The sequence below is a fragment of the Haliotis rufescens genome, unplaced genomic scaffold, assembly GCF_023055435.1.
Source record: "Haliotis rufescens isolate VD_foot unplaced genomic scaffold, xgHalRufe1.0.p SCAF_5, whole genome shotgun sequence".
Lineage (NCBI taxonomy): Eukaryota > Metazoa > Mollusca > Gastropoda > Lepetellida > Haliotidae > Haliotis > Haliotis rufescens.
Genome location: NW_025964223.1, coordinates 54,295,832 through 54,322,100, shown reverse-complemented (window position 1 = coordinate 54,322,100; position 26,269 = coordinate 54,295,832). Strand labels below are relative to the sequence as shown.

The following is a 26,269-nucleotide window of genomic DNA, read 5'->3' as shown; positions in this document are numbered from 1 at the left end:
CGGGCACATCTGCACTCCAGGCAGACACTCTACCACTCAACCACGGAGGCGGTCGGGCACATCTGCACTCCAGGCAGACGCTCTACCACTCAACCACGGAGGCGGTCGGGCACATCTGCACTCCAGGCAGACACTCTACCACTCAACCACGGAGGCGGTCGGGCACATCTGCACTCCAGGCAGACACTCTACCACTCAACCACGGAGGCGGTCGGGCACATCTGCACTCCAGGCAGACGCTCTACCACTCAACCACGGAGGCGGTCGGGCACATCTGCACTCCAGGCAGACGCTCTACCACTCAACAACGGAGGCGGTCGGGCACATCTGAGCCTGACTCAACAGCTACTACAGATTGGATCAGATACCATTGAAATGACTCTGTGCCGTTCTCAAATGGTATCGCAAGTATCAAGAATCTCGATATTAAAGAAAACCATCATTCCACCTAACTCGGTACAGCGATTTGAATGTCTCATATCCAAGTAACTCTCAGATTTCATTATAGAGCCACCTCTAAATTTAAGGGGGAAAAAAGAATTTTTAGAAATCCCAATTTTGAACAATATAATGACTTTTTCCCCAATTTGCCTTCCAGGGCCACTTGGTTCTGAATCCTTGATTGTCTTCCACCAAGTGCCAACTAAATACTAACCAACCTGTAGGTCCCGTGACCAAATCATGGAAACAAAGGTTTGAAAGTGTTTTTGAGTTCCCTGATGTATACTGAACAATTTTGACTTGGGCTGCCCCCTTGAAAATCCCGGGCATTTTGGGGAGGGGTCAACAAAGGTCAAACAGGGGTCAAACTTCAAATATGATGTAATTGTGTCGATATGCATATCAAATTACTCGTCCAGTCATAAGGAACCTAGAAATATATAGTTTGTTGTACTTCCCACCTTAAATGGGGGAGCTATGGCCAAAAACGTTGAAGGGTCAACTAACTTTTGGCAGTCGGTGAAATTCACAAACACAGTTAACATTGTCTGATTTTCATGATTTAAGTGTCTAATAATATGTTTTCTGACAAGACAAATTCAACCAAGGAACTTTTAAAAGTAAAAAGGGTTACCTTGACCTTGAAAATCGAAAATGGTTGCCAAAAGGGCTGCACGAAGAATTGTCTTGCTTAAGCAAAGTCATTGGAAACAGGATCCTTGGCCAATAACGCAGCATATTTCAGAATCCATTGTCCAGTAATGCTTTTCTAACCTTACTTTAGTGCACAGTTCATCATCCTACTCTGTGTCATGCCCATCAGATGCAGAGTCGGAATCACTGTCACAATCACTAGTATCTGAGTGAGTGAGTGACTACGGTTTTACGCCGCTTTTAGCAATATTCCACCAATATCACGGCGGGGGACACAAGGAATGGGCTTCACACATTATACCCAGGTCTTCGGCGTGACGAGCGAACCATTTAACCAACTAGGCTACCCGACCACCCCCACTAGTATCTGAATCTGTGTCCGATTCTACAGAGCAATTTGCTCTGGTGCCACTCAGGTGTTCAGGCAGTGCTGGCTGTGAATACCGTATTGGCAAACATTTGCCCTCTCTTAAGCTCCAACCATGCTGTAGAGGAGATGATGGGGCATCTGGGTTCATAAAGTTCAACATGATGAATGCCTGATAGTTGGCTCTGGTTACTTTCAGATTATGCGAATCTCTATCAGGAGGAATCCTGAGAGTTGATTTCCCCTTCATCCCCTCCCACCTTTTGGCCCTAGCTTCTGCGAGTGTCTTGCTTGTTCTATCCTTATATACATATTTGATCGTAAACTGCTCCATGTCTTTGTGAGTTTGTGGTGTCACTGGAACACGTTTCCCAAGTTCTCTCAGTAGCTCTTGTGCCTCTTCTGTTTTCATTGCGCTGGCAAAGACAAATGGTTTGCCATGGCCATAAAAACTAGAAATTGCATCTGCACCAGTGTAGACGTGAAATGGGATGATAACATTGCTGATCTTTCTTTTTAGTCCTGCAATTCCTTCAATTTGATGTGCCGAACACCAAAATAGTGTCTGCTTCAATATGCTGACATGCGAACTCCCCCATCTCCTCATCAGTGGACAAATCACTACAGCGTTCCCTTACGGAGTACATATATCTGGTCTCTGGATGTTGGAGTAACAAGGTTTTGAACTCAGTCTTCAGAAACTGCTGCAGGCGTATTTTGTTTACTGGGTTCTTGAACATGTTGTTAAAGTGCCTAGGAGATGGCAGTTCATCATTTCTCTTGATGAAAATGTTCCTGGTCCCACCAACAAAAGGCAATTCACCTGTTTGCCGTTCATGTTCACTGTCTTTGTTGCTGTAGAGTAGATCATATGGGTCACTGATAAATATTATCTGGGAAGCCTTAGGATGGCGTTGGACAACAAGGTTAAACATTTGGGCGGCATAATCTCCCCACGTATAAGAACTTTCATCTTGCATCTCCCTATCCTCAGCAGATGGGGTTGACAGCCTCCAAATGAATCCCATGTCTACTAGGGCAATGTATCTGTTTGGTAAGTCCAGTTGAAGAAAGTTGGACTTCTCAGTCAAATTTGATTTTTGCCCTTTCCGTATTGTTCAATATATATTGAAGATCGGGAGACACTCTTCTGTCATGCGGTACTCCATAATTTCAGATAGCACAAAACCATCATCTAAGTCCTGTGCCAAAGTGATGATCTCGGCCATGGCTTTGTTTTCAATTGCATCCGTTTTTGTTACGTTCTGTTTTGATGCGTCTATGGCAACTGGTGGTTTGCTGAAGCTGTGTCTGCTGTTTCTGTGAATGGTTGTATCAAACTGTTTGTCATCAGAGAACATTCGCTCTTTAAAGAATGATTGCACTAGAGTCTCACCATCCTCGTGTGCTGTGTCAACATCTTTGACAAGTGCATCTGATGCTACAATTCCTGACTGGAATGACCTCAAGATTGGCTTGGTAGGGTCGAACGGGTCACTATCAAATTCTGTGATGCAATTGTCTAAGTCTTGTACCCCGCGCTCATCCAGCAACAACCCTGTTGTGGAGTACTCCTTGTGACCTTCAGAAGATTCAGTGAGGTTTGCCAATGCATGTAGGGAACTTCTAACTCTATTCACAGAGTTGACGGTTCTTGTGTGAGTCAACAACATCTTCTCATTTTTTAAGATGCGCTTTCTGCTTTCATCTTCGAAGCATTGTTCATGGTCATTTCTATCCATCACAAACTCACAAAGACATGGAGCAGATTACTATCATACACACACACACACACACACACACACACACACACACATACATATATATTCCTCCTGATAGAGATTCGCATAATCTGAAAGTCACCAGAGCCAACTATCAGGCATTCATCATGTTGAACTTTATGAACCCAGATGCCCCATCATCTCCTCTACAGTATGGTTGGAGCTTAAGAGAGGGCAAATGTTTGCCAATTCGGTATTCACAGCCAGCACTGCCTGAACACCTGAGTGGCGCCAGAGCAAACTGCTCTGTAGAATCAGACACAGATTCAGATACTAGTGGGGGTGGTCGGGTAGCCTAGTTGGTTAAATGGTTCGCTCGTCACGCCGAAGACCCACGTTTGATTACTGACACGGGTATAATGTGTGAAGCCCATTCCTGGTGTCCCCCGCCGTGATATTGGTGGAATATTGCTAAAAGCAGCGTAAAACCGTAGTCCCTCACTCATTCAGATACTAGTAATTGTGACAGTGATTCCGACTCTGCATCTGATGGGTATGACACAGAGTCGGATGATGAACTGTGCACTAAAGTAAGGTTAGAAAAGGATTACTGGACAATGGATTCTGAAATATGCTGCATTATTGGCCAAGGATCCTGTTTCCAATGACTTTGCTTAAGCAAGACAATTCTTCGTGCAGCCCTTTTGGCAACCATTTTCGATTTTCAACGTCAAGGTAACCCTTTTTACTTTTAAAAGTTCCTTGGTTGAATTTGTCTTGTCAGAAAACATATTATTAGACACTAAAATCATGAAAATCAGACAATGTTAACTGTGTTTGTGAATTTCACCGACTGCCAAAAGTTAGTTGACCCTTCAACGTTTTTGGCCATAGCTCCCCCATTTAAGGTGGGAAGTACAACAAACTATATATTTCTAGGTTCCTTATGACTGGACGAGTAATTTGATTTACATATCGACACAATTACATCATATTTGAAGTTTGACCCCTGTTTGACCTTTGTTGACCCCTTAATTTTCAAGGGGGCAGCCCAAGTCAAAATTGTTCAGTATACATCAGGGAACTCAAAAACACTTTCAAACCTTTGTTTCCATGATTTGGTCATGGGACCTACAGGTTGGTCCTTGACTAAAGTCTGGAAAAGCTGAGAATGTGTGATCCATTGACAATCAATCTATGCAAATTTAAATCATGAAGGCCCCAACCATGTATGATGTATCAAGCATTTGCATCTTTTCTTTTCATCAAAAGATGTTTGATCCCCTATATATTAAAGATGCTACATAGATGTTTATATGCTAAGAGTTTTTAAAAATAGGATTATTGTATGTGTATATAACTACAGTAAACTATGGTTATAACAAACTCAAAGGGACCACTAATTTTAGTTCGTAATTATCGTAGGTTGTTGCATGCATTTTGACTGTTTTTTTATACAAATATACATGTATACTACAAATGGTGGGGACCAAAAAACAGTTTGTTATATCTGTCAGTTCATTATTAGTGTGTTCGTCATAAACGTAGTTTACCGTATTCAGAGCTACAGATCAGCATCAGCGTAAAATCCCCCCCCCCCCCCCCCCAACCCCTTTTTAATATTCAAAACCAAAATACTTTCAAATAACTTGCATACAGAAACGCATGCATTAAATGAAAAACTCAAATTATCAAAACAGCACACGTAAATACCCAATGAAGCTTTTCCAGCATGCGTACAAAGGAGCTAATTTCCGAAACACAATTATGAGCTAATTTACTTTTCCGGTCAAGCCTATTCATTTAGAACAGTTATATACATCTAAAACATTATTTCATTTTTTTAAAATGTCCACTAGTTTTGGGAAAACCCAATAGAGTGATGATTAAATCAGTGAAGAAATATTGGTTACCCAATGGCAAATGTAATAACCCAATTAAAATTGAAACCCTGGAATAAAAACCCAATGAAAAATGTAATAACCCAATTAAAATAGAAACCCTGGAATAAAAACCCAATGAAAAATGTAATAACCCAATTACAATAGAAATCCTGGAATAAAAACTCAATTGCTCAAAAAGTTATCTGGAGCTCTGCCGTATTCTTTACTTGCTTGATAAACAATTCTTAGAAGTCGACAGATGACAAAGTTGACACAATCTTTATAGCAACGTTTGGCATAAATCTTTACACTGTTGTCAAGCATGACTGCCCTGTTTCACAAAGGCACAGGGATCTATACTAAATCATCTCTATAACAGAATATGAAAGAAGTTGTTATCCATTAAGAAACGCGTCCACTTTGTATTCCTAGTTCATGAGTATGACGAGTCCAAATGTGTTTTGTACGAATAGGATCAAGTTTCCTATCAGTAAGGCAACAGCTTGGTTTACTTTTTAGTGTCCACTAAATAATAACTGGAAACCATTTTATTGCTGATTAAAAATGCAAGTCAATATGACATTCAATATTTTAATGATATTTAAAATACTTGGTACTAAAAATATCGCTAATTGTGGAATAAAATAGAAGTTTGGAGAATTTTAGCCTTAAACTAAAACCATGACTGAACCATGAATTAAATACAAACTAAACTGGTTCATATTTTCATCCAACTATACTCTTTGTCTTGATATGATGTATACAAACTCAACACTTTCCATGCCAGGAAACATCCCATCTTCATTAGGATGAATGGAAGTCCGGCCTGAGCATATTTAGTAGCTTTGAGTCTGTTAGGGGATATTGGCTCGAGATTAGACCTCTTGTATAAGGGCTGGTTAAAAAAGATTGATAATCGGGATCATTATTGATGGGAAATGATCATCCATAAGAAAATTGTGTCATTGATAATATGTTACATAAACTATTGTGATGAAATGAAGAGTTTAGATTGACCAAAACAGACTTGCTCTTGTCAGCATTAATTGCTGAAGATGGAAAGTAACTGTTTTTGTTTTTCTCAAATGTCCACAAAATAATCAATCTGCATAAAAATTGTTTGTTGCCTGATGCCACACAGCCATACTTCTGCCATACGCAGGGTCAACTCCTGTAAATCACATTTCATAAAATTTGTAGAGGTAGTGTAGTTTTGATAAAAGATGGTAAATACACTTGAATCACAGCACCCTGAATATTCTGATCATTATTTGTCAATCCTACACCACCATGCATAAAAAAAGACACAAGTGATATTGCCTGAGGTAGATCAGAGGGAACTTTTTATCCCTGCCTTAATACGTCCTTGGTTACAAAGGTTTACAGCCTGCGGTCCAAGATTAACTGGTACCAAGAACAGCCAGTGACTGGAGAACATAGTCAGGCTCTAGACCTGGGTTGTCCTCAATTGTCGCCAAGCTGGCTGCTCCAGACAAAACAAGAGCTGAGTCCACACCAATCTCCTTGGCAAACCCAATATCGGCCTTCACACTGTCGCCAACCATCAGGGTCCTGGATCTATCAATGTTAGGATACATGGCCTGTATGCACTGGTACATATGACGATCAGGTTTGCCAACAACTGTTGGCTCTCTCTTGGCAGCAACAGATACTGCTTGAACCATCGCTGCTGTGATTGGTTGTCTCCTGTTGGGGCCAATCATAACGCCACCTTCAAGCTTGTTAGTCGCAAGATAAAGACAGGATGCTTTTGTGAGGTAGCTTGCAGCCTTGTACATCTTGATATAGTCAAAGTACTCATCAAATCCAACCAGCACTGCATCAACATCATCGTGCAACTTCATGGCGAGAAGCTTATCATTGTCTCTTGTTGGTTCCTCGGTCTCTGGTCCAAAGCCGAAATACTTTAAACCTAATTCCTTCAACTCAAATTCCATGCCAGGTGTGCCAATAGCATAGATAGATCCCTGAATGTTTGCAACATTTTTCAAGTACACTGCTGCGGCATACGACACCGTGAAGATTTCTTCAAAAGAACCCTTGAAACCATATTGCTGAAATTTGTCAACAAGTGCATTTCTCCCAGGAATACTGTTGTTTGTGACGAACAGAATCTGCTTTCCTGCTGTTCGTAAGCCGCTCATTGCTTGTGGAATTCCTGGAATCTGGGTAACATGGTCAGTTTCCCACAAAACACCATCACAGTCGAGCATGATGGTGTCATACTTGAACAATATGTCGCGGGTGTCGTCTACTTTCACTTCTTGTATGTTCTTATTGTTGATGGTTAAAGTGGAAAATGCTCTTCCGTTTAAAACAACGGATCCTCCTAAACACTTTTCTTTGGTGCTTGACTGAGCTATAACTGGTATTCCACTTCTGTGCAATACGTTATACAGCGATCGACTTCGTACAAACCATCGTCTGCTAGCATAGCTGATAGTGTTAAAAGCCATTTCAACACCGGTATTATACTTCTATAGTTCAGATAACCTAGATAATCCAGTTCATCATCGCGTGTTCATCTTAATATGAGGTGTCAATTTCGAAGAGCATTAATCAGCGTCGAAAGGAGGAGTCTTATCCTTCGTTTTCTGTGAAAAATATTGTAAAGCCAGGTGCTTGTGAACTACGTACCGCGCAAAACAGCTTAAATACAACACATTTCAAAAACATACATTACATAGCTGAGAATGTTTCTAATCCATGTATAAACATCATGTGTATATGAATTTTTTGTAAAGTAATAAACATCTTATTTTTATTGATTGATACATATCAAACAAAACATCAATAATTGTGAAACTAATTACAAAAAAAAATCGAATTGTAAGTAGTCGTACGGAGATAGTACAATTAAGAAGCGTGCCTACCTCGTCATCAGTTACTGCGTTGGCCGCGAAACTCAAAGTTTTGAACACAAGAAATACTCAATTGATGATACAGAAAGGGATTACATGTATTATTGAACAAGATGTTCAGGTAAAGCAAGTATAAACTTTACCGTGCCTACAGCGACGTTTTTGAGTGCGATCAATAATGCAGAGAGCAGATCTCACGGTGTTTGCAGTATTGTCCGTTATACCACAGCAACTGGAGCGAAGGATGTTTACAAACGTTGTTTCACATAATCGCACAATGTAATGATCATATGTTGTCGCAGTATGACATTACAGACTGAAACAATCCACGGATACAATGTCACTGCCAGTGTAAACAATGTAAAGATATCTCATTCAAAACGGAAATTGGAATCACATGATCAATGATATCAATCCGCGTATTTATAGTATAAATGAGTTAACTCAACACACATGAACAAGTTGCAGAATGCGTTTGAAAAGTGTCACTTAGAATATACAAGACATTTAACTGAATGATGATATCACATATGATTACGTTATTTATGTAGTGTAATTAATATGCAAAAAAATGGACCATTGTCTCATTGGGTGCAGGCTAAAACGGCACCTCAGCAAAACGTCACCGATTTCTCTGGCGAAAACGGCACCGCATTTGGCGAAAACGGCTACTATGTGTCGGGCGAAAACGGAACCTCTATGTTTAATAACGATAACAACGATTTTTGTAGTAATATATAGGGTTTATTTACATGGTATTTGATGTATTGAGTACATCTGAAGCGGTAATGTGAATTTCCGATAGGTTTGGTACTCTCATTTCTTCAGCATCTTCTGACTGGCAACTGACATGAAAGTTACGGATCACCTCTTCAATGACGGGAGCTACGCATTTCACACAGCGGAAAGGGAAGTCAGTACGGCAAATTTCTCTATAACGGGCCATAGAAAGTCCGGTTCCACTGGTCACAGTTATCACATGATACAGCATGTTGATTTTTTTTCTGTCTTTCCTCTCGCATGCAACACATCGAAAGGCCATTGTGAATAATTGTGATCTGACAGCACCATGTTAGGCCTCTTAAATACAGTTTCAGCTTAAATTGAGTAAAGGTACTTAAAACTTCAAAGCGTATAGTGAATAAAAGTCGGTGAGTAAATTGGAGTAGGGGGCTAATTTCTTATTTGTTTTAATTCACAATTATTTGTGTTTGTAAGAGACGATGTGAGTTTAATTTCTATTATCTTTCGTCAAAGCATGTTATGTTTTCACCATAAGTTGAGTTGCGTATAAGCTAAGTTGGATTATAGTTGGAGAAGAGGCTAATTTCTAATGTAAACTTGTTTTAACATCTCACAATTATTGGCCTTTGCATGTTACAATGTAAGTTTAATATCATTCATTTGACCAACGTAAAAAAAAAAATAAGGTGCCGTTTTCGCTCGAGTCGAGGTGCCGTTTTCGCTTGAGTCGAGGTGCCGTTTTCACCAATCGGTGCCGTTTTCGCCCGGTGACGTTTTGCTGAGGTGCCGTTTTCGCTATAACCCGTCTCATTTTAGGCTTGGCACAGTCCCTTCGAACCATATTATTATTTCACCTTTAGCCCAGCCCTTTCTTTGATGCAAAAGCCCTAAATGAAGCAAGGCTATTCCCACCTCAAAAGGCTCCTTTTTAATTTGAATTGAGTTTTTTGTTTCTATCAAAAATATATATGTTAGTCTACATTCACCAGTACATCATGGCCATTAGACCAAGGTCTTCTGTTATATTGTCATAAAGATTTCCTTCTCATATGATATATTTATGAAACATTGCCTAGATTTTTGTATGTGATGCTGATAATTCATGCTGTTGCTATGTATTTTTACAATAAATCTTAACCCGCCTTTAGAATACAGTACCACAAATGTTTCAAACACATCTCAATACCCTGTGACATAATTTTTTTAATTGTGTTGCCAGATACAGTGGCAAAACAATGCCCTGTGACTGTCAGGGTTCATCGTGTGGGTATAAGCTCCTCTCAGTGATCTATCGATCATCTCTACATGCGACGTCACTGAATAAGACCAGCAATGTTGAGAGCTTTCATTATTGGTTCACTAAACATTTCCTGCAGCGGCACATTTTATAGCAGGCGCCAGTTTTTGAAAACATTTGTATTTTTAATATAATTTCTTTTCAGTGTCAACATAAATCATCTGGATGAATCGATTGTAAATAGAAACTAATATGTTGTTTTTTCTCCTCAGTAGTTTTCATTATTATGCACAGGAATGCTGTTTATTAGGCATTTATTTGTTGACGCTGCACACATCTAAACACCGCTGGTCCGAACACTATCTATCTACTGTGGAACTTCTTTGGAAATCTGGGGCGGTCGGGTAGCTTGGTGGTTAAAGCGTTTGCTCGTCACGCCAAAGACCTGGGTTCGATTCCCGACATGGGTACAATGTGTGAAGCCCTTTTCTGGTGTCGCCCGCCGTGATATTGCTGGAATATTGCTAAAAGCAGCGTAAAACCATACTCGCTCACTCACTCTTTGGAAATCTATCAATTAGAATTGTATTGACAAGGATGGTTGCAGGGCTTTACAAGCTTTCCATGCCAGGAGACATTCCATCATTATTAGAATGAACAGAAGTCCTGCCAAATTTAGTAGCTTTGAGTCTGTTAGGGAATATTGCCCTCTTGTACTACGGCTGGCCCAAAAAAATCAATAATCAGAATTATAGTCTGTGGGAAGAAAAATTAACGATTATCGATATGAAAATTGTGTCACCGATAATAACTTACATAAACTGTCAATAATGTCAATTGTTGAAGACGGAAAGCATCTGTTTTTGTTATATCTCAAATGTCCACAAAGTAATCCCTGCATAAATGTGCCACCACTTACCCAGTGGAGTGAAATATGTTGATTTCTTTTGGAATTATTTTTGTTTATTTGCTCAAAGTTATTTCTCCGATATTTATCGATAGCCAGCCCTATCTTGTACATATACAAGCAGAAAGTATTTTACAATTAATTTTATGCAATTAACATATCACCCTAATATGTGTATCTTCTTGTATCCATGCATCACTTCATGCTACATAATGTTACATTACTCGTGGAGATGCACTGAATGTTCAGTGAATCATTACATCCCAACTACTCACTAAGGTCCGGGTTAGTATTGATCTTCAGCATGTTCAGCAACCCAGGCTTGTCAGAAGAAGCGTCTTACGGGATCAGGCCCGCTAACTTGGTTGATGCATTTCATCGTATCCAAATTGAGTAGAATCTAAGATGGATGTTCATGGGGTCAATCACTGGATTGTCTGGTCCAGACTCGATTATTTACAGACCGCCGTCAAATAGCTGTAATATTGCTCTGAGTGTGGCGTTAAACAACAAACAAACACTAACTATGCTAAACTGAAACTAACCTTCACACAACATGGGTGAGTGAGTCAGTTGGATTTAACGCTGCTTCTAACAGTATTCCAGTTACATCACAGTGACTCAGCTTAATGTGGGAAGAAAACCCAAAGAGATGCAGGTCTGTCATTTACCAATTTGAAACCCACGAGCAAGTGTGTGATGCTGACAATTGGCGAACCAGGTTTTGAACCCATAATCACAGGGCCTGGCATGTCCGAGGGACGCAACTCGTCCCAACATTACCTGGAACCCATGAGGATTGAGTTTGCTGTATGTAGAGGATATTATATTCGTGTTCATGTCATACTATGTTAACGACACAAGTATCTAAATTCCAGTATTTCCTGATCGAGAGCCAACAAATAAAGGAATTTAGGCACGAGTGTTGTAAACATAGAAAGACTTGAACACGAATATAATGTTCTATTTTTTACCGAAGAAGATGTCTACATACAGAGACAAATTTTAGTGTTCATTTATAAGGACAGCAAGTCGCAGCAGCGGAACCACAATTTGTCGAATGACGTCAACAATCTTCAGCTATGACGTCGTTTCTAGTGTGACATCATTCCGACCTCATTTCACAATAAGGTTCGAATGACGTCAATAATGCCGTCCTGATGATAGAAACAATACACCATTTTCTCACGACATGATATGACCCTAGGGCACACTTGACTGTTATGAACCCTGATATGTTTGCCCTCGTAGGTAATAAATGTTTTATGTATGTGAATGTGAGTGTATGAGTTGACTGTTGCAGGTTCCTGCGTCGTGAAAACCTGGTGAAGCAGTCCCAGCAGAGTATCTCCTGCCCCGCTATCAACTCTCCACAGAAGGATGGGGCCACACCATCAGAGTCCAGCTCGGAGTCAGGTAGGAAGCGGTCCGTTAGCCTAGAGGTTAAAGCGTTCGCTCGTCACGCCAAAGAACCGGGTTCGATTCCCGATATGGGTACAATGTGTGAAGCCCATTTCTGGTGTCCCCCGCCGTGATATTGCTGGAATATTGCTAAAAGCGGCGTATAACCATACTCACTCACTCACTCACTCACTCGGAGTCAGGGATACTTCTCACTGTTAGAAAATTAAAGACTAATGAGTTTTTGCAATCCTATGACCTATAGCATGCATGGTAAAACCTTGTGTTTTCGCCATTCTGCTCTGTTTGAAGACAAAAATCCAGAAAAAAATCCAGTTATTTCTCAACCATTTCTGCTTTTTCTATCCTAATGGAAAAACATAAATTTCTTTGAAAGGCATTCAGAAGTGATACACGTAAGTAGGAGCTTTTGTAGATGTCAACTTTCACCTGACCATGCTGACGTTTCACGTGATCAAGGGGTAAGCATATACTCCAAAACGTTGTGTTCCTCATAATAAAGAGGGACGGTCGGGTAGCCTAGTGGTTAAAGCGGTCGGAAGACCCTTTCGATTCCCGACATGGGTACAACGTGTGAAGCCCATTTCTGGTGTCTCCCGTCATGATATTGCTGGAATATTGCTAAAAGCATGTCTCAAAGTTAAAATTTTTACCAAGTAGCCATAGGGCTACAAGTATTTTTTTCCAGGTAGCCAGAGGTAAAATTAAGAAGTCAAGTCAATAGTGTAGGTAGCCAAAAGCATTTGAAATGATCTTTTATCAAATAACTATTAGATGTACAAGTCATAGCACTAGTCTTGGAACTGTATATTAGTGGAAACTGTACTTGATTTTTATTACTTGTGACACGAACAATGGTGCAATTTATGTTACTAGATTATATAGGTATATGCTTGCTTATCCAATGAGCATTGTCAAATGAAATAAAATGCTCTTTACATTAATCATTAATCATCATGTTAATATTTATGTATTTCGATTCATTGTTAACTTGAGTAGGAATTATCTGCCAGTACAAGTAGTAGCAGACCATTTTAGTCACAACTTTGAGGCTTGAAAAGTGGCGTAAAACCATACTCACTCACAATAATAAAGAAGTTGACATCCATAAGTTTGCTTCCTTATAATTTCTTTTTGCAAATTTTCCAGCAAGTTGAACAAGTCTCCTACATTGCTGTCATTGTAACGTTTTGAAAAATGATTTATACAATTTCTGAAAAAATTAATTTCCCTAACACTTTTTATCCACAATAGATAAAAATTATTTACTTTAACATTTAGACTAACATCTAGTCTCTGAAATGAACATATTTTACAGAAAAAAACAGTTGTTAAATTACAGTTATAAAATATAATAAAAAGGAGCCCAGAGACTTTCTTCATTTTCAGATTTCCTGATACTGCAGTAATCTAGACTTGCCAAACATTATAGACTTGCATGGACTGTATTGGATATATTTGTTTCAGGGTCTGTGTGACAGACTATTTAACATTGTTATGTGAGGGAAAAAGTATCAGTAGCTACCTCAAAAACAGAATTGTTCTTTCTGACAACACTTCTTTAATTGCTTTTAAGAGGTCACCTTCTGCCTTTGTAATTTCGGCTGACCTGACCCTCTTTGGGACTGTCCAGGCTGTAGCCACTAAACAGCTGTTATTGCACATCCCAATTATAGGTTATAAGGATGGTAAGCACATAATTTCATCAAGCAGGAAAGTAATAACCCAATTTAATTACCCAAGCGCAATTAAGTTTGTTGTTATATTGCCCCAGATTAGCTTGTTGACATCCCTTTAACAGCACAGAGTCTCAGCTTATGCAGATCCCTTTGTTAAAACAATGGGCTTATGTAATTAACAAGCTTTGATGTGGATGCCCTGGGTGATAGATGAGTTGTGCAGGTGTCAAGTGGGAGTGGCATATTGTCTTGTGGTGGCATATATACCACACCCAACTGTATATTAGTCTGTGGTAGGTGCATGGTGTGCACATTGTACACTTTCAGTGCTTTTATAGACACATGTACTGCAAACTGGTGAAGTAAGGTTGAAGCTGGTGGGGAGATTACATAGGCCTGTGCCTTTTTCTGATTTTACTGTTATACTGTCAAGTCAACAGAGCAGCTTGGTCAGGGATTTCTCTGAGAGTCTAAACTAGTGCTCATGGCAGGCAAATTGAGAAAATATTCTTTTGTTCAAAACTGGGATTTTGAAAAGTTCTTATCTTTTCTAAATTTGGATATTAATTTTAACACTGGATTCATTGCAATAGTGTAAATCAAAGCTTTAGAGCCTCTTCATCTATACTGGTCCTGTTATCAGTGATATACAAATTACCTGTACAAAGCCATAACATTAGATAAAGCTTTATTAACATGAATTGGGAGATTTTTAATTCAAGTTTGGGAATTTTGATGTACATTTGCTGCAGACTTGTGAGCCGAATATCAGCCTCTGAACAGGTCTCGTTAAATCCATGGTAGATACTGTGCATGTTATCATGGTTGTATGGAGATACAGTAAACTATGGTTATCACAAACTCAAAGGGGCCTCTAATTTTTGTTTTAACCGTAGTTTGTTATAAGAATATATACAACAAAGGGACTGGATCAAAATACAGTTTGTTATATCCTTATAAGCGTGTTGGTTATAAACGTAGTTTAATGTATTTATAACTGAAATGGAAAAGTAATAATAATGTTTGTTCCAAATTAAAACATTTATACTTAGAGAAGCCATGGCCAAGTTGTGGGCATCATTCTGCATGTTCATCAGAGGTGTATTAAATTTACAATGAAAAATCTGTGAAGATTTGAGCGAAACAGAAACTAGATTTGTGTGAAACATGGACCATGGTGATGAATATAAACGTGACCACTGACTGTCCTTGTATTGTTGCCAGATGGTGAGATTGCTGAGGTGAGTCGCAAACAGAGAATGTTCGCCCGCAAGTCAATCAGGCGAGACCGCAAAAAACAGAAGGAACAGCAGAAGAAGATAGAGAACAGTAAGTTCCGATGGCTAGTTGCCATGGCAACAATACTTGTGTCTCTGACACAACTGTCTTAATTAGCGCCATGTCTTATTCATTATTATTATTCAGTTTATTCTGGGGTGGGGTAGCCTAATGGTTAAAGAATGCCTCCGTGGTCTAGTGGTAGAGCATCCGCCCGGAGAGTGGCAGGTCAGGGGTTAGATCCCTGGCCACATCATCCCAAAAGACGTTAAAAGATGGTACTTGTTGTTGCCCTGTCTGGTGCTCGGCATTTAGGGGCTAAAACAAGGACTGGTCGGCTCGGAGTCAGTATACTGTGTCTGAGTGGGGTATTCATGTTAAACTGCGGCATAGTATCTCAGTGTGCTTGCACTATAAATCGGCATCAGTCCGGACTGTACAAGCAGACACACACACGCTATGATGCGGACAGGGATCGAACTGCGGACCTTCCACTCTCCGGGCAGGCACTCTACCACTAGACCACTGAGACAGTCTCCTGGCTAAGGATCATCTGCAACAACAATAGTGTGATGTCATCATGATGGTTGATCAGTAGGAGACTATAGTTATAGATGTAATACCATATTTGACGTAATAAGCGCCCACGGTGATATTTACTAATATATTGGCTAGTGAACAATCCCAATTAGCACCCCTTCCGATTAATCAATGTACACAAGACTTATTTATTCGTGTATAATACGCACTCGTGTGTTATATCCACCCTTAATTATGGGTAAATAAATTCTGGAAAAATATATCTGTCGTGTATAATACACACAGACTTTTCTTTTGTATCAATTCAGGCTGTCAGCATAAACCACGAAATTTACGATCTATTAACTGTTTTGTTTGTTTGTTTTTTTAAAAATTCATTCTAATAAGAGCCCCCTATTTCTAATTTTGAAAGCGCCCTGGGCGCTTATTACGGCGAAAACGGTATATAGAGTATGTAGGTATTGTATTACTTGTGTGAGAGTACATGTGACCTGTTGTGTTTCAGACATGATATCCATGGAGGACTATCTGAGCAAGCAAGCAGAGTTCAAAATGTGGCTGAAAGAAGAGGTAAGCGAACCTTCATCTGTGTCACAATAAATGGAATGGTTATATGATGTTTGTTGGTTTGTTGTTTAACACCGCACTCAGCAATATTCCAGCTATATGACAGCGGTCTGTAAATAATAGAGTCTGGACCAGACAATCCAGTGATTGACATCGTGAGCATTGATCCACGCAATTGGGATACGACGACATGCATCAACCAAGTCAACGGGCCTGACCACCCAATCCCACTAGTCGCCTCTTTTGACAAGCAGAGTCGCCTTTTACAGCAAGCATGGGTTGCTGAAGACCTATTCCACCCCAGGTCGAATTATATATCAAGCATGCAAAGATTTAACAAATTTCCCTCTTGGAAATATGTTATCTTATGTTATATGTTAATATGAACCAGTTTGTTAATTTTGTGGGCATATTTCTGAAATAGAATATATATATATGTAATTCATTCAAAATACACCACAAACTGTATTGATGTCAATGAATCCTATGTTTAATTGACAGTCAAAACTTGAATAAAGGATTATGGTTTTGAATGTTTAGTATTTTCAGTATTTTCAAATTTTCCTTTTCATCAGAAGCAAAAGACAGCTGCTGACCTGAAGTCCCCAAAGTTGAAGACGTACTTCAAAGATTTCATGAAACTATGGAACAAGAAAAAGCTGCCACAGGTATGGAAGAATCTGTTGTCTCCTCACTTAGTGCTGACAACAGGAAGTAGTAACCAGCGATGGCAATATAAACATGTAATGTTAACATTGTTTTATCACAGTCAACCAGACATGTCATTGGTTAAAAATGTTTTGGGATCAATTAGACACAACCAGTAACCATTGGTAACATGAGCTTTAAAAAAATCTTAAGCTTGTTATCAATCGAACATATCATTTCTCATTTGAATTGTGAATTGTTATTTGGTAATTATTTTTTATTTCTCTGGAACATTAATGCTCACTAAGTGAAACAAATATTCAAACTTCAACACATGGTAAAAGAAAAAGTATGCTGGATGCTTCTATTGGTATTATCACTTTGACGAATGTATGACTATCTGCTTGACATATTTCTATTTCCTGCCATATCTCATTCAAAATCATTTTGTCGTTCGCAGAAATACTACCGTGGCTCCACTGGCACAGACACACCGCCGCCATCTCGTAACCAGCAGAGGTTCAGCTTTGTGGAGGGGTCTCCCTTCTCCGACATCCCTGGCTTCCATCACCCCATTGACCTGAGCCTAGAGGGCGCTGTGCTGCTTGACTCTCCGTTCTCCACGTTTGGCAAATCTCCAGGGGACCCCCTCACACCTCAATCAACACCACGGATCATCAAACTGCCAGACATCGTGAGTACACATGTTAACCATCGTATCCCAATTGCGTGGATCGATGTTCATGATGTAAATCACTGGATTGTCTGGTCCAGACTCGATTATTTACAGACCGCCGTCATATAGCTGGAATATTGCTGAGTGCTGCGTTAAACAACAAACCAAACCAAAACATATATTAACCCTCTTCATGTCTACTTGAACTACCACTGTGGATAGAGTGTCTGCCCGGAGAGTGAAGGTCAGTGGTTCATCCCCTGGATGTGTCATGCCCAATGTAAAAGATGGGTACTTGTTGCCCTACCTGACACTTGACATAAAGCGGATCATCCATGTTAATCTATAGCATGGTAATCAGTGGTGTAGCACTAGAAATAGCTACACTCATATCGTTGTATGTGTGAAATAATCTTGGACATGATGTTAAACCCCATACTCACCTCATGTCATCGTGATTAATATGGCTGGATGTGGTAAATAGTTTCATAGTGTATATAGAGAATCTCACCCAAGTGTCTTTTGATATCAAATATATCAATACGAGTTGATAAAAATGTTGATATATTTGATAAGACACGAGGATGAGATTTTATTTATCATCCAACATCATTCTTCCAACTTTTTCAGTTTGTAGACAGTAATTAGCAGTGTAAAGTGTAAAAAGTACTGCTAACAGCTACAGTAGCAGAGCCATTGGTGATGTCATTTGATTGTGATGCAATTTATTGCAGCGATATCTACACTGTAGATATGGCTTGATCTCGCCCAAGCGATATTTCCTGTGGGAGCCAGTTTTGGATGATAAATAGATGTGCATTGCTTTTAACTATCCTTATTGAGGTGCATAGCATCCATGGTCTTAGAGATGAAAAATGCATGTTCTGCAGAAAATTAATCAGGAAGATTTTATAGGCACTGTCTGAAGTTTGGATTAGCAAAGTCATCAATTTTTCTAACTGTAAACTTATATGATGTGATAGTGTGACCAGTGACACTAAGATGCATTATTGTTGGTATTTCCCAGAAGGACTCGGGTGCCGTGGACAAAGAGAACAGTTCTACAGATGGCAACATACAAAAGGTAATGGCTGCCCACATCTAGCTGACAAATACACACTGCAACTCAGAATATATGAACGGTGAACACAGAGTACATATATGGCTGCCGACATACTTGTCTTTCACGCATTTCCAAAGCACATAACATAATGGTTTACTTTGTTGAGCATGCAGACTGTTCTGCAAGTAAGTGTGACTAAAACGTCCCTCAAAGCAATAGTAATGCCACTGAGACAATCGTGACTCCTATACTTTAACATACAATCACTTTGGGGAAGGGGTCTTGGTCAGGTAATGTATCCTGGCCACTACCATATAAATTAGGAGACTCAGGCGGCCTGGCACAAGCTGCCCCCATACTTACAATCTATATGTGGCGGAAACATACTTCATGCATTTCAAAACTAATCAGCCTATATACAATAACTAGAAAAGCATGCACACTTTTCTTCAAGTTCATAGTCCTGCGATCGCATGTGTGAAATGGGGGCTGTGGTTTGTTTTGCCCAAGTACAGGCACTATAATATAGCTGTAAAGATGCTGATCACAGCTTAAAACAACCAAACGGACCTCCATTGTTACACTGGTCAACGGTTCAGTGTGCACTCCAGCTGCTTTCTCATCTCCCTGGGGAGTATACCGCAAGATGCCTATACAGCGCTTGAAAATTTCGAGTTACCATCTCACCCAACAGGGTACCCATTGACTGCTGGGGGAACAGAGGCGTAATTGAAACCAAGTCACTTGCCTTAGTAGCCAACACATTGCTTACAACCTGGGTTTGGTCCAGACAGCTGGCCCTGTGCGGATCCCATGACAGGATACCTCCCCAGAAACTGATGCTTTTCACAAGAGCTGTTTAAATGGGGATCACATGATCTGACTCTGGCCTGGTTATCATTGTATCCAGATGGTGTCGATTGTTGCTCATGCTTTCAGTCACTGGTTTGCATGGCCCTAATAAATATTGCATCCATATTGCAGGAATATGTTTTCAAGTAGCTTTCTGCTGACTGGAGTATTTCTGTGATTAGAGGACTTTACAGGCCTCAGTATTAGATGTGAAATCACTCTAACTAAGATATGAAGTATCCAACAGGATGACATTTTATTAATGTGTAATTCTCTGTCTTGCAGAACAATCCTGAACCTGTGTCTGAGAAAAAGAAGAAGAAGAGTAAGGGTACAACTCCCAAAAAATCAAAGTAGGTTGCTCAATTTGCTGGAATATTTTATTATATAAATGTGACTAGTTTCAGAAAATATGTGTATTAAATATATCGACTGTATCAGTTTTACCTTACGTATTGTATGTATATTTTATGAATACCAAATAGCTGGTAGATTTATATTTTGTTAAAAGTGATGTTAAGTACAAATTTCCTTGTTTCAACGGTACAATGTGTCCCCCGCCATGATATTGCTGGAATATTGCTAAAAGTGGTATTAAACCATAGTCACTAACTCCTTGTTTCAATCTTACAGACTGAAGAACGACAATCCCTACAAGGTTACGGTGTTGTCATGGACATCTAAAGGAGAACTCAATGTATCCCCGGCCAGCCCAGCATCAGAGGAAAAACAAGGCAAGAAGAAATCCTCAAAACCTAAGCCCCCTAAGCGGACCAGCCAGTCTACCAAGGTGAGGCTGGACACCTCCGTTCCCTACGAGGAGGTGAAGGATGCCAACCCTTTAGAGATCTCCGACTACGATCCTCTGTATGCAGACCCAGACCCATTCTTCAGTGGGAGTCTATCAGTATCAAGGTCAAAGAGTCTGGACTCCGGCCTTCATGTCGACAGTCCTCGTCCAGTGACTGATGGCTGTAAGAGTGTGGAAGAGATATATGCTGTGCCGGTCAAGAAGAAGCGGATGTCTGCTGAGAAGGGAAAGGTAGTTGAGGAGGTAACATCGCCACCTCCTCCTCTGCCTCCAAAACGGAAGTCACCTCTGGAGACCTGGCCGTACCAGGTGATTAATAATGCTGAAGAAGCTCCCGTGTTCTCGATCAAGAAAAATGGCCATGAGTTCACATCTCCAGCAAAAATAAGCAATGGATCTAAATCTGTGTTCAGTCCTCAAAAGATGGAAAGTCCCATGAGGATGGCAGTGTCCATGCCTGATCTGTGTGATCCTAAACTAGATGAAAAAGAAGATGTAGACTCTTCCTCCTCCTCATCTGATGAAGAATCTGAGCCAGAGTCTTTCGAGATAAAGGTGAAGATTCTGGATCCTGAAGTCCAAGCATTTCTTGATGAAGATCTGTCTACCCTACCCCCACCTCCTGACCTGGTGTCAGACATCTATCCCCCAGTCAGACTCTCCCTCCTGCCACCCCCACCCCCAGAACTCTTGATGGACACACCGCCAATGGAGAATGAATACCGACCATCTATTGAAGCTTATGGTTCTCAGTCATCATTGATTGCTGAATGTGGCACTCCAAGGTCATCTAAGGTCTTGGAGGCCATGCCTTCATACTGTTGTACTACACCTAAATCCCTACTGTCTCTGGACTGTTCATCTACCGAGACTCCTCCTCCAACCCTTGTTCCCATCACACCATTAGCACTCCCCATCCTGGAAGCAGTTAACGAATCAGAGGAGACACCACAAGACATGGAACCAAATCATCAGTCAAAAGCTCCTGAAAACTCAGTATTAGCAGTTCCAGTTCAGGTTACCCAAGTCAAAGAAATGTCCACAAGTTCTCGAAGAGTCTCCGTAGGGCCTGTGCTGGTCCCACCTCCAATGAAGTCCAAATTGCACAAACCTGACCTGTGCCAGTTATCCAGTGAGAGTGAAGCTAGCATGGATCAGAAACCCCCATCTACTGGTGACACACCCAATCATAACTACTTGACAGATGCCCTCACAGACCTGGACACAAGTACAGAGAAGGATGATGTGTTCACCTACCGCCAAGCACTGTCTGGTGCGATGAAGTCACTGAAGACTGCCTATGCCTCTTCTATCGAAGACATCACAGCAGATGTCCCTAGACGACATCGGAACCTCGGTAAAGGCCTGAACACAAACTTGTATACCGAAGATGTTATTGACCAGAGGACCACACCAAAGCACGACACTAGGAACAGATATCATTCTGAAAACAGTGCTGAACATCTAAAGAGGACCATCCAAGAAATGAAGCAGTCTGAAGGTAGTTCCAGTTCTACATCCAGCAGTGTATCAGAGAACTCAGAAGGGCATGAAGTAAAAAAGGTAATGAAAAAGCCACCAGTGCTGAAACCAAAGCCAAACAAAAGCAAAGTTGCTGAGGCAGTTGAAAAGGCGCGACAGAGACAGTCGTCCAGTGACCGTAGCTCAGTGTCCAGTTCGGCCAGTGACCGGGGCTCGGTGTCCAGTTTAGCCAGTGACAGATCATCCAGGTCCAGTAGTGAGGTGTCCAGTGAGGAGAACATGCAGAGAAAGCCTTCAAACTCATCTGGATCTGTATCACGAGTGCTTGGATCATTGAACCAGAACTGTGTCAATCGTTCAACACCATCGCCAAAGAAACCTGCCAGAACATTCAGTGCTAAGAAAACCAGTGGTGATAAACCACAGAGCCCCAGAACCCCCTTGACACCAACTGGGCAGGTGAGAAGCATCTTGAAGACAACTCCAGTTTCTGGGACATGTGACAGAGAAGGTCAAGGTCAAAACTTTGACAGGAAGGCATCCTGTTCAAGGTCACTCACAGAGAAGGTTGTGGAGCAGACAAGGCCCTCTTTGGGTTGGGATGTGTTTGAGACAGACATTGACAGTGTGCTTGATGATGACTGTGAAAACAAAGACCCTAATTGTGCCTCACGGGGAGTCCGGGAAACAGATCTAGATAGGATTCTCGAGGAGATGCAGTCCAATTATCCACTGTCTCCCCTCCTCAGTGTTGATACAGCCTCAGAGATGAACATATAGACTACAGGGTATAACTATCAGCAGTAGGACAATCCTGCTGGATCTTTCCAGTAAACCCGTAATACTGCTGCTTCAGATTATACACATAGACAACTATATTTTCAACCAACTGATCCAAATTTGCAGATGTTGTGCAAATGCATCAAAATAGGGTATAGAGTATGTGTGTTGTGGGATTGATCCATTTTTATTTGAAAGTGGGTGGGCTGAGGGAAAACCCCCCTAACATGATTGCTGTGCTACGAGTATTTCGAATCTTTATTTCTGCAGTCATTGCTTTGAGGGTGCGTGTCACAGTGTAATGCCAATACTAGACAATGCTAGCGGTAGCAATATTGTATATTCTGTATGATACTTGTAAATTACCTTTCTGCAAGAACTAGAAGTCACTCTCTGCTTACCATTTACAATATGTCTTTCATGAAACTGTATTTGAAAAGTAGTAAGAAATAATAAAATGGTTGCATCAAACGGAATGAAAACAATATTGTTTTAGTTCAGGATTTATTGAATAACACTTGAAAATTATCTTGAAGTACACATAATTTACAGGTGCATCCTTGATCTACATCTTGTTGAAAGTTCCTGCTTTTTATGCATGTGCATGTTTTCATAATGTCCAGCTAATAATGTATTGTCAGCCACTCTTTGTCATACCATGATAAATGTAAAGTAATATTTCTGTGATCTTTCTTTTCTATCAGATTAATTCATATTTTTTTCTTATTTCAAAGATTCTGGTTGTATCTTTCAGTGTAAAAGTGCTAAGTTTTGTTATTGGTAAAGCTTCAAATAAAAAAAGTGACAGTTTAAATTTGAATTCCTTTCCAAAACAGGTAAAAACATGGCTGTTAAAATAAGTGCGTATGCACATTTGAGAATTGTTAAGTAGGTTTTGAGCCTCAGATATCAACAGTTGTCATCACAAGACCAAGACCAAGATTTGCATCCTTGAATAATCACTGTACTATTACTCCATTCTAGAATGATTAATACCATGGACCAATTCACCACCATAGCTTCATTTAGAGTCTCATACGGGGAACATATCCCAATGCTTGTCGTAAGGGGTGCCTTAATGGATCAGGAGATCGGGCTTGGTGACTTGGTTGATGGCATATGTCATCATTCCCCAATACCAATCACTGGATTGTCTGGTCCAGACGCTAACATTTACAGGCTGCTGTCGTATAGCTGGAACAATGCTGAGTGTGGCATTTAACAAACAATCAATCAAAGGACACAATGCTAAATATAGTGGTCCAAACAATTTCAACACATCTTTCATCATTGGAACAATCAGCATTTCCAGCGGCACCCAACTTGACCTGGACAACAGCGAATGTCTTGTAAGTTGTTGTCAGAGTAGGCATTTGATTGGTTGTTGATTTCAAGCTAATGAGCAAGAGATTGTGATGACATTGAAGGGCTGCTGATATCACTTCCAAAATGAAGGTATTTGTCAATACTAAACCCTTGATCATAGAGGATGGATTTGAACAACGTTATAATATCATTAGTCTGTCTCACAGACCCTGATACAAATATATATCAAATACAGCCCATGCAAGTCTATAATGTTTGGCAAGTCTAGATTACTGCAGTATCTGAAAATGAAGAGAATCACTGGGCTCCCTTTTATTATATTTTTATTAAGATAACTGAACAATTTTTTTTCTTTACGATATGTTCATTTCAGAGACTAGATGTTAGTCTATTATATCATGAGTATTATATCCATTCCCCTGGATGCCAACGGTATAGCACCATAATCACTGTTTATAGGGTGCACCTTAGTTGAATACATGTTAATATTTTTTTTCGTAATCACAAGGACCCCATAATCAAAATAGAAATTGCATGCCTCATAATGTGTATTTGTGCCATACAAGTATCTTCCATTCCTTACAGGGCAGCTAAAGGCTCTGATACAATGATCATGTCCCGATAAATGTACTTACACTTTATACAACAATGCATTACCCGAACATTTACCAACACACTGGGTTTGCATGACCTGTTCACTTAAACGGATATGCTTTTCATGGAACTAAGTATTTGGCTGTGCACCAAGTCTTGTTCTTGCAACTGCACGTCACTCATCTGAATATATTTTTCTTGGCACTACTGAGCAATGTCATCCTCATCAATTCTTTGGAAATCTGTCTCAAGTAGCTGTATTCCATGTACATAAATGTGCTATTAAATGCCTGATATACCTTTACGTTTTGTCTTTTCTTCCATTGTGTGCAAAAAGCATCTGTGATCAATATTGGTTCAGAGAGGAACCGAACCCAGACCACAGGCGTGGTGAGCTAACACATTAACCACCAGGCTACGCCACTACACGAATTTAGGAGAGTGAGCGAGTATGGTTTTACGCAGCTTTAGCAATATTCCAGCAAAATTACAGCGGGGGACACCAGAAATGGGCTTTACCCATTGTGCCCATGTGGGAAATCGAACCTGGGTCTTCAGCGTGACAAACAAACGCTTTAACCAATAGGCTACCCCCCCGTCCCAAATCTAGGAGAGAAAGTAAACAATATATTATAGGTTGGCATGTTGGGGATACGCGCCAACCTGTGGACTGTAAATGCTGGTCCATACCAGACAAATCAGTACTTGATATTATTATACCTCTATTAAGTTTGGTTTGGTTTGTTGTTTAACGCCGCACTCAGCAATATTCCAACTATATGATGGCGGTCTGTAAATAATGGAGTCTGGACCAGACAATCCAGTGATTAATATGAGCATTGATCCACCCAATTGGGATCGATGACATGCATCCACCAAGTCAGCGAGCCTGACCACCCGATCCCATTAGTCGCCTTTTATGACAAGCATAGGTTGCTGAAGACCTATTCTATCCCGGAATCTTCACGGGTTACCTCTATTAAGAATCTTGCAGTTCCATTGGTGAATCCGTACCACGTGACGAAACAATACAATGTTACGATTTCAATGTAGACCTCGAATATTGACTCGTCACATGATCAGTAGTGAGATGGTAGTCCAGATCACATACTTTGTGTACCCCTCTGACACTGGCATCGCTCCAATGGCCGAAAGTGATGAATACACAATGCCATTTAGAAAGTGGTCAGATGTAACAAATGTTATATTTGGGATAACAGTTTCTTAGTAAAGTACAGATTCTCGTACTTTTTTTGGGGGGGGGGGGGGGGAGTCCTGTCTGGGATTCGAACCCTAACTCCCAGAGTAAGGCACCTAATCGCCAGCTCACAAAGTCAGCAATCTAACCCACTCTAGTCCACTAAAATTTGACCACTTTCTAAGTGGCATTGTGTATTCTCATACATGAAGGCAGTCTGTCAAATATCAAGTGTGGACCAGACAATCCATCGAGTGATATATTATACAGCAACAATCGACACCATCGCGATTTGATAAAATGCACACCGAGTCTGACCACCTGATCCCCACTTGAGCCTCACATCCAGAATCTTCACAGTGAGACGATATCCAGGAGGATACAATGTTACACAAACAGCTCCAAACTGTATAACCCCCTAGCATCATTTCCATTGCTGTCACTCCAGGACACACCCGTAATGGAGCCTTGTGTGTCTGTACCTAGGATTCATACAGGCAAGAACACACTTTGCACT

At 40.4% G+C, this 26,269-nt stretch overlaps 2 protein-coding genes across 2 annotated transcripts; one reads left to right on the top strand and one right to left on the bottom strand.

Annotated features, from left to right (window-relative positions):
* Positions 1–5,326: 5,326 nt before the first annotated feature.
* On the bottom strand, positions 5,327–7,744 carry LOC124125973 (glycerol-3-phosphate phosphatase-like). Its single transcript, XM_046489399.2, has one exon. The coding sequence runs from the start codon at positions 7,541–7,543 to the stop codon at positions 6,467–6,469; it is 1,077 nt and encodes a 358-aa protein (XP_046345355.2). The 5' UTR covers positions 7,544–7,744; the 3' UTR covers positions 5,327–6,466.
* Positions 7,745–7,883: 139 nt separating this feature from the next.
* Positions 7,884–24,858, top strand: LOC124125984 (lysine-specific demethylase 9-like). The gene is made up of 9 exons (XM_046489410.2): positions 7,884–8,069; positions 12,140–12,252; positions 15,162–15,266; positions 16,261–16,325; positions 16,898–16,990; positions 17,431–17,664; positions 18,674–18,730; positions 19,847–19,914; positions 20,195–24,858. The coding sequence occupies exons 1-9, from the start codon at positions 8,062–8,064 to the stop codon at positions 22,632–22,634; spliced, it is 3,183 nt and encodes a 1,060-aa protein (XP_046345366.2). The 5' UTR covers positions 7,884–8,061; the 3' UTR covers positions 22,635–24,858.
* Positions 24,859–26,269: the final 1,411 nt, after the last annotated feature.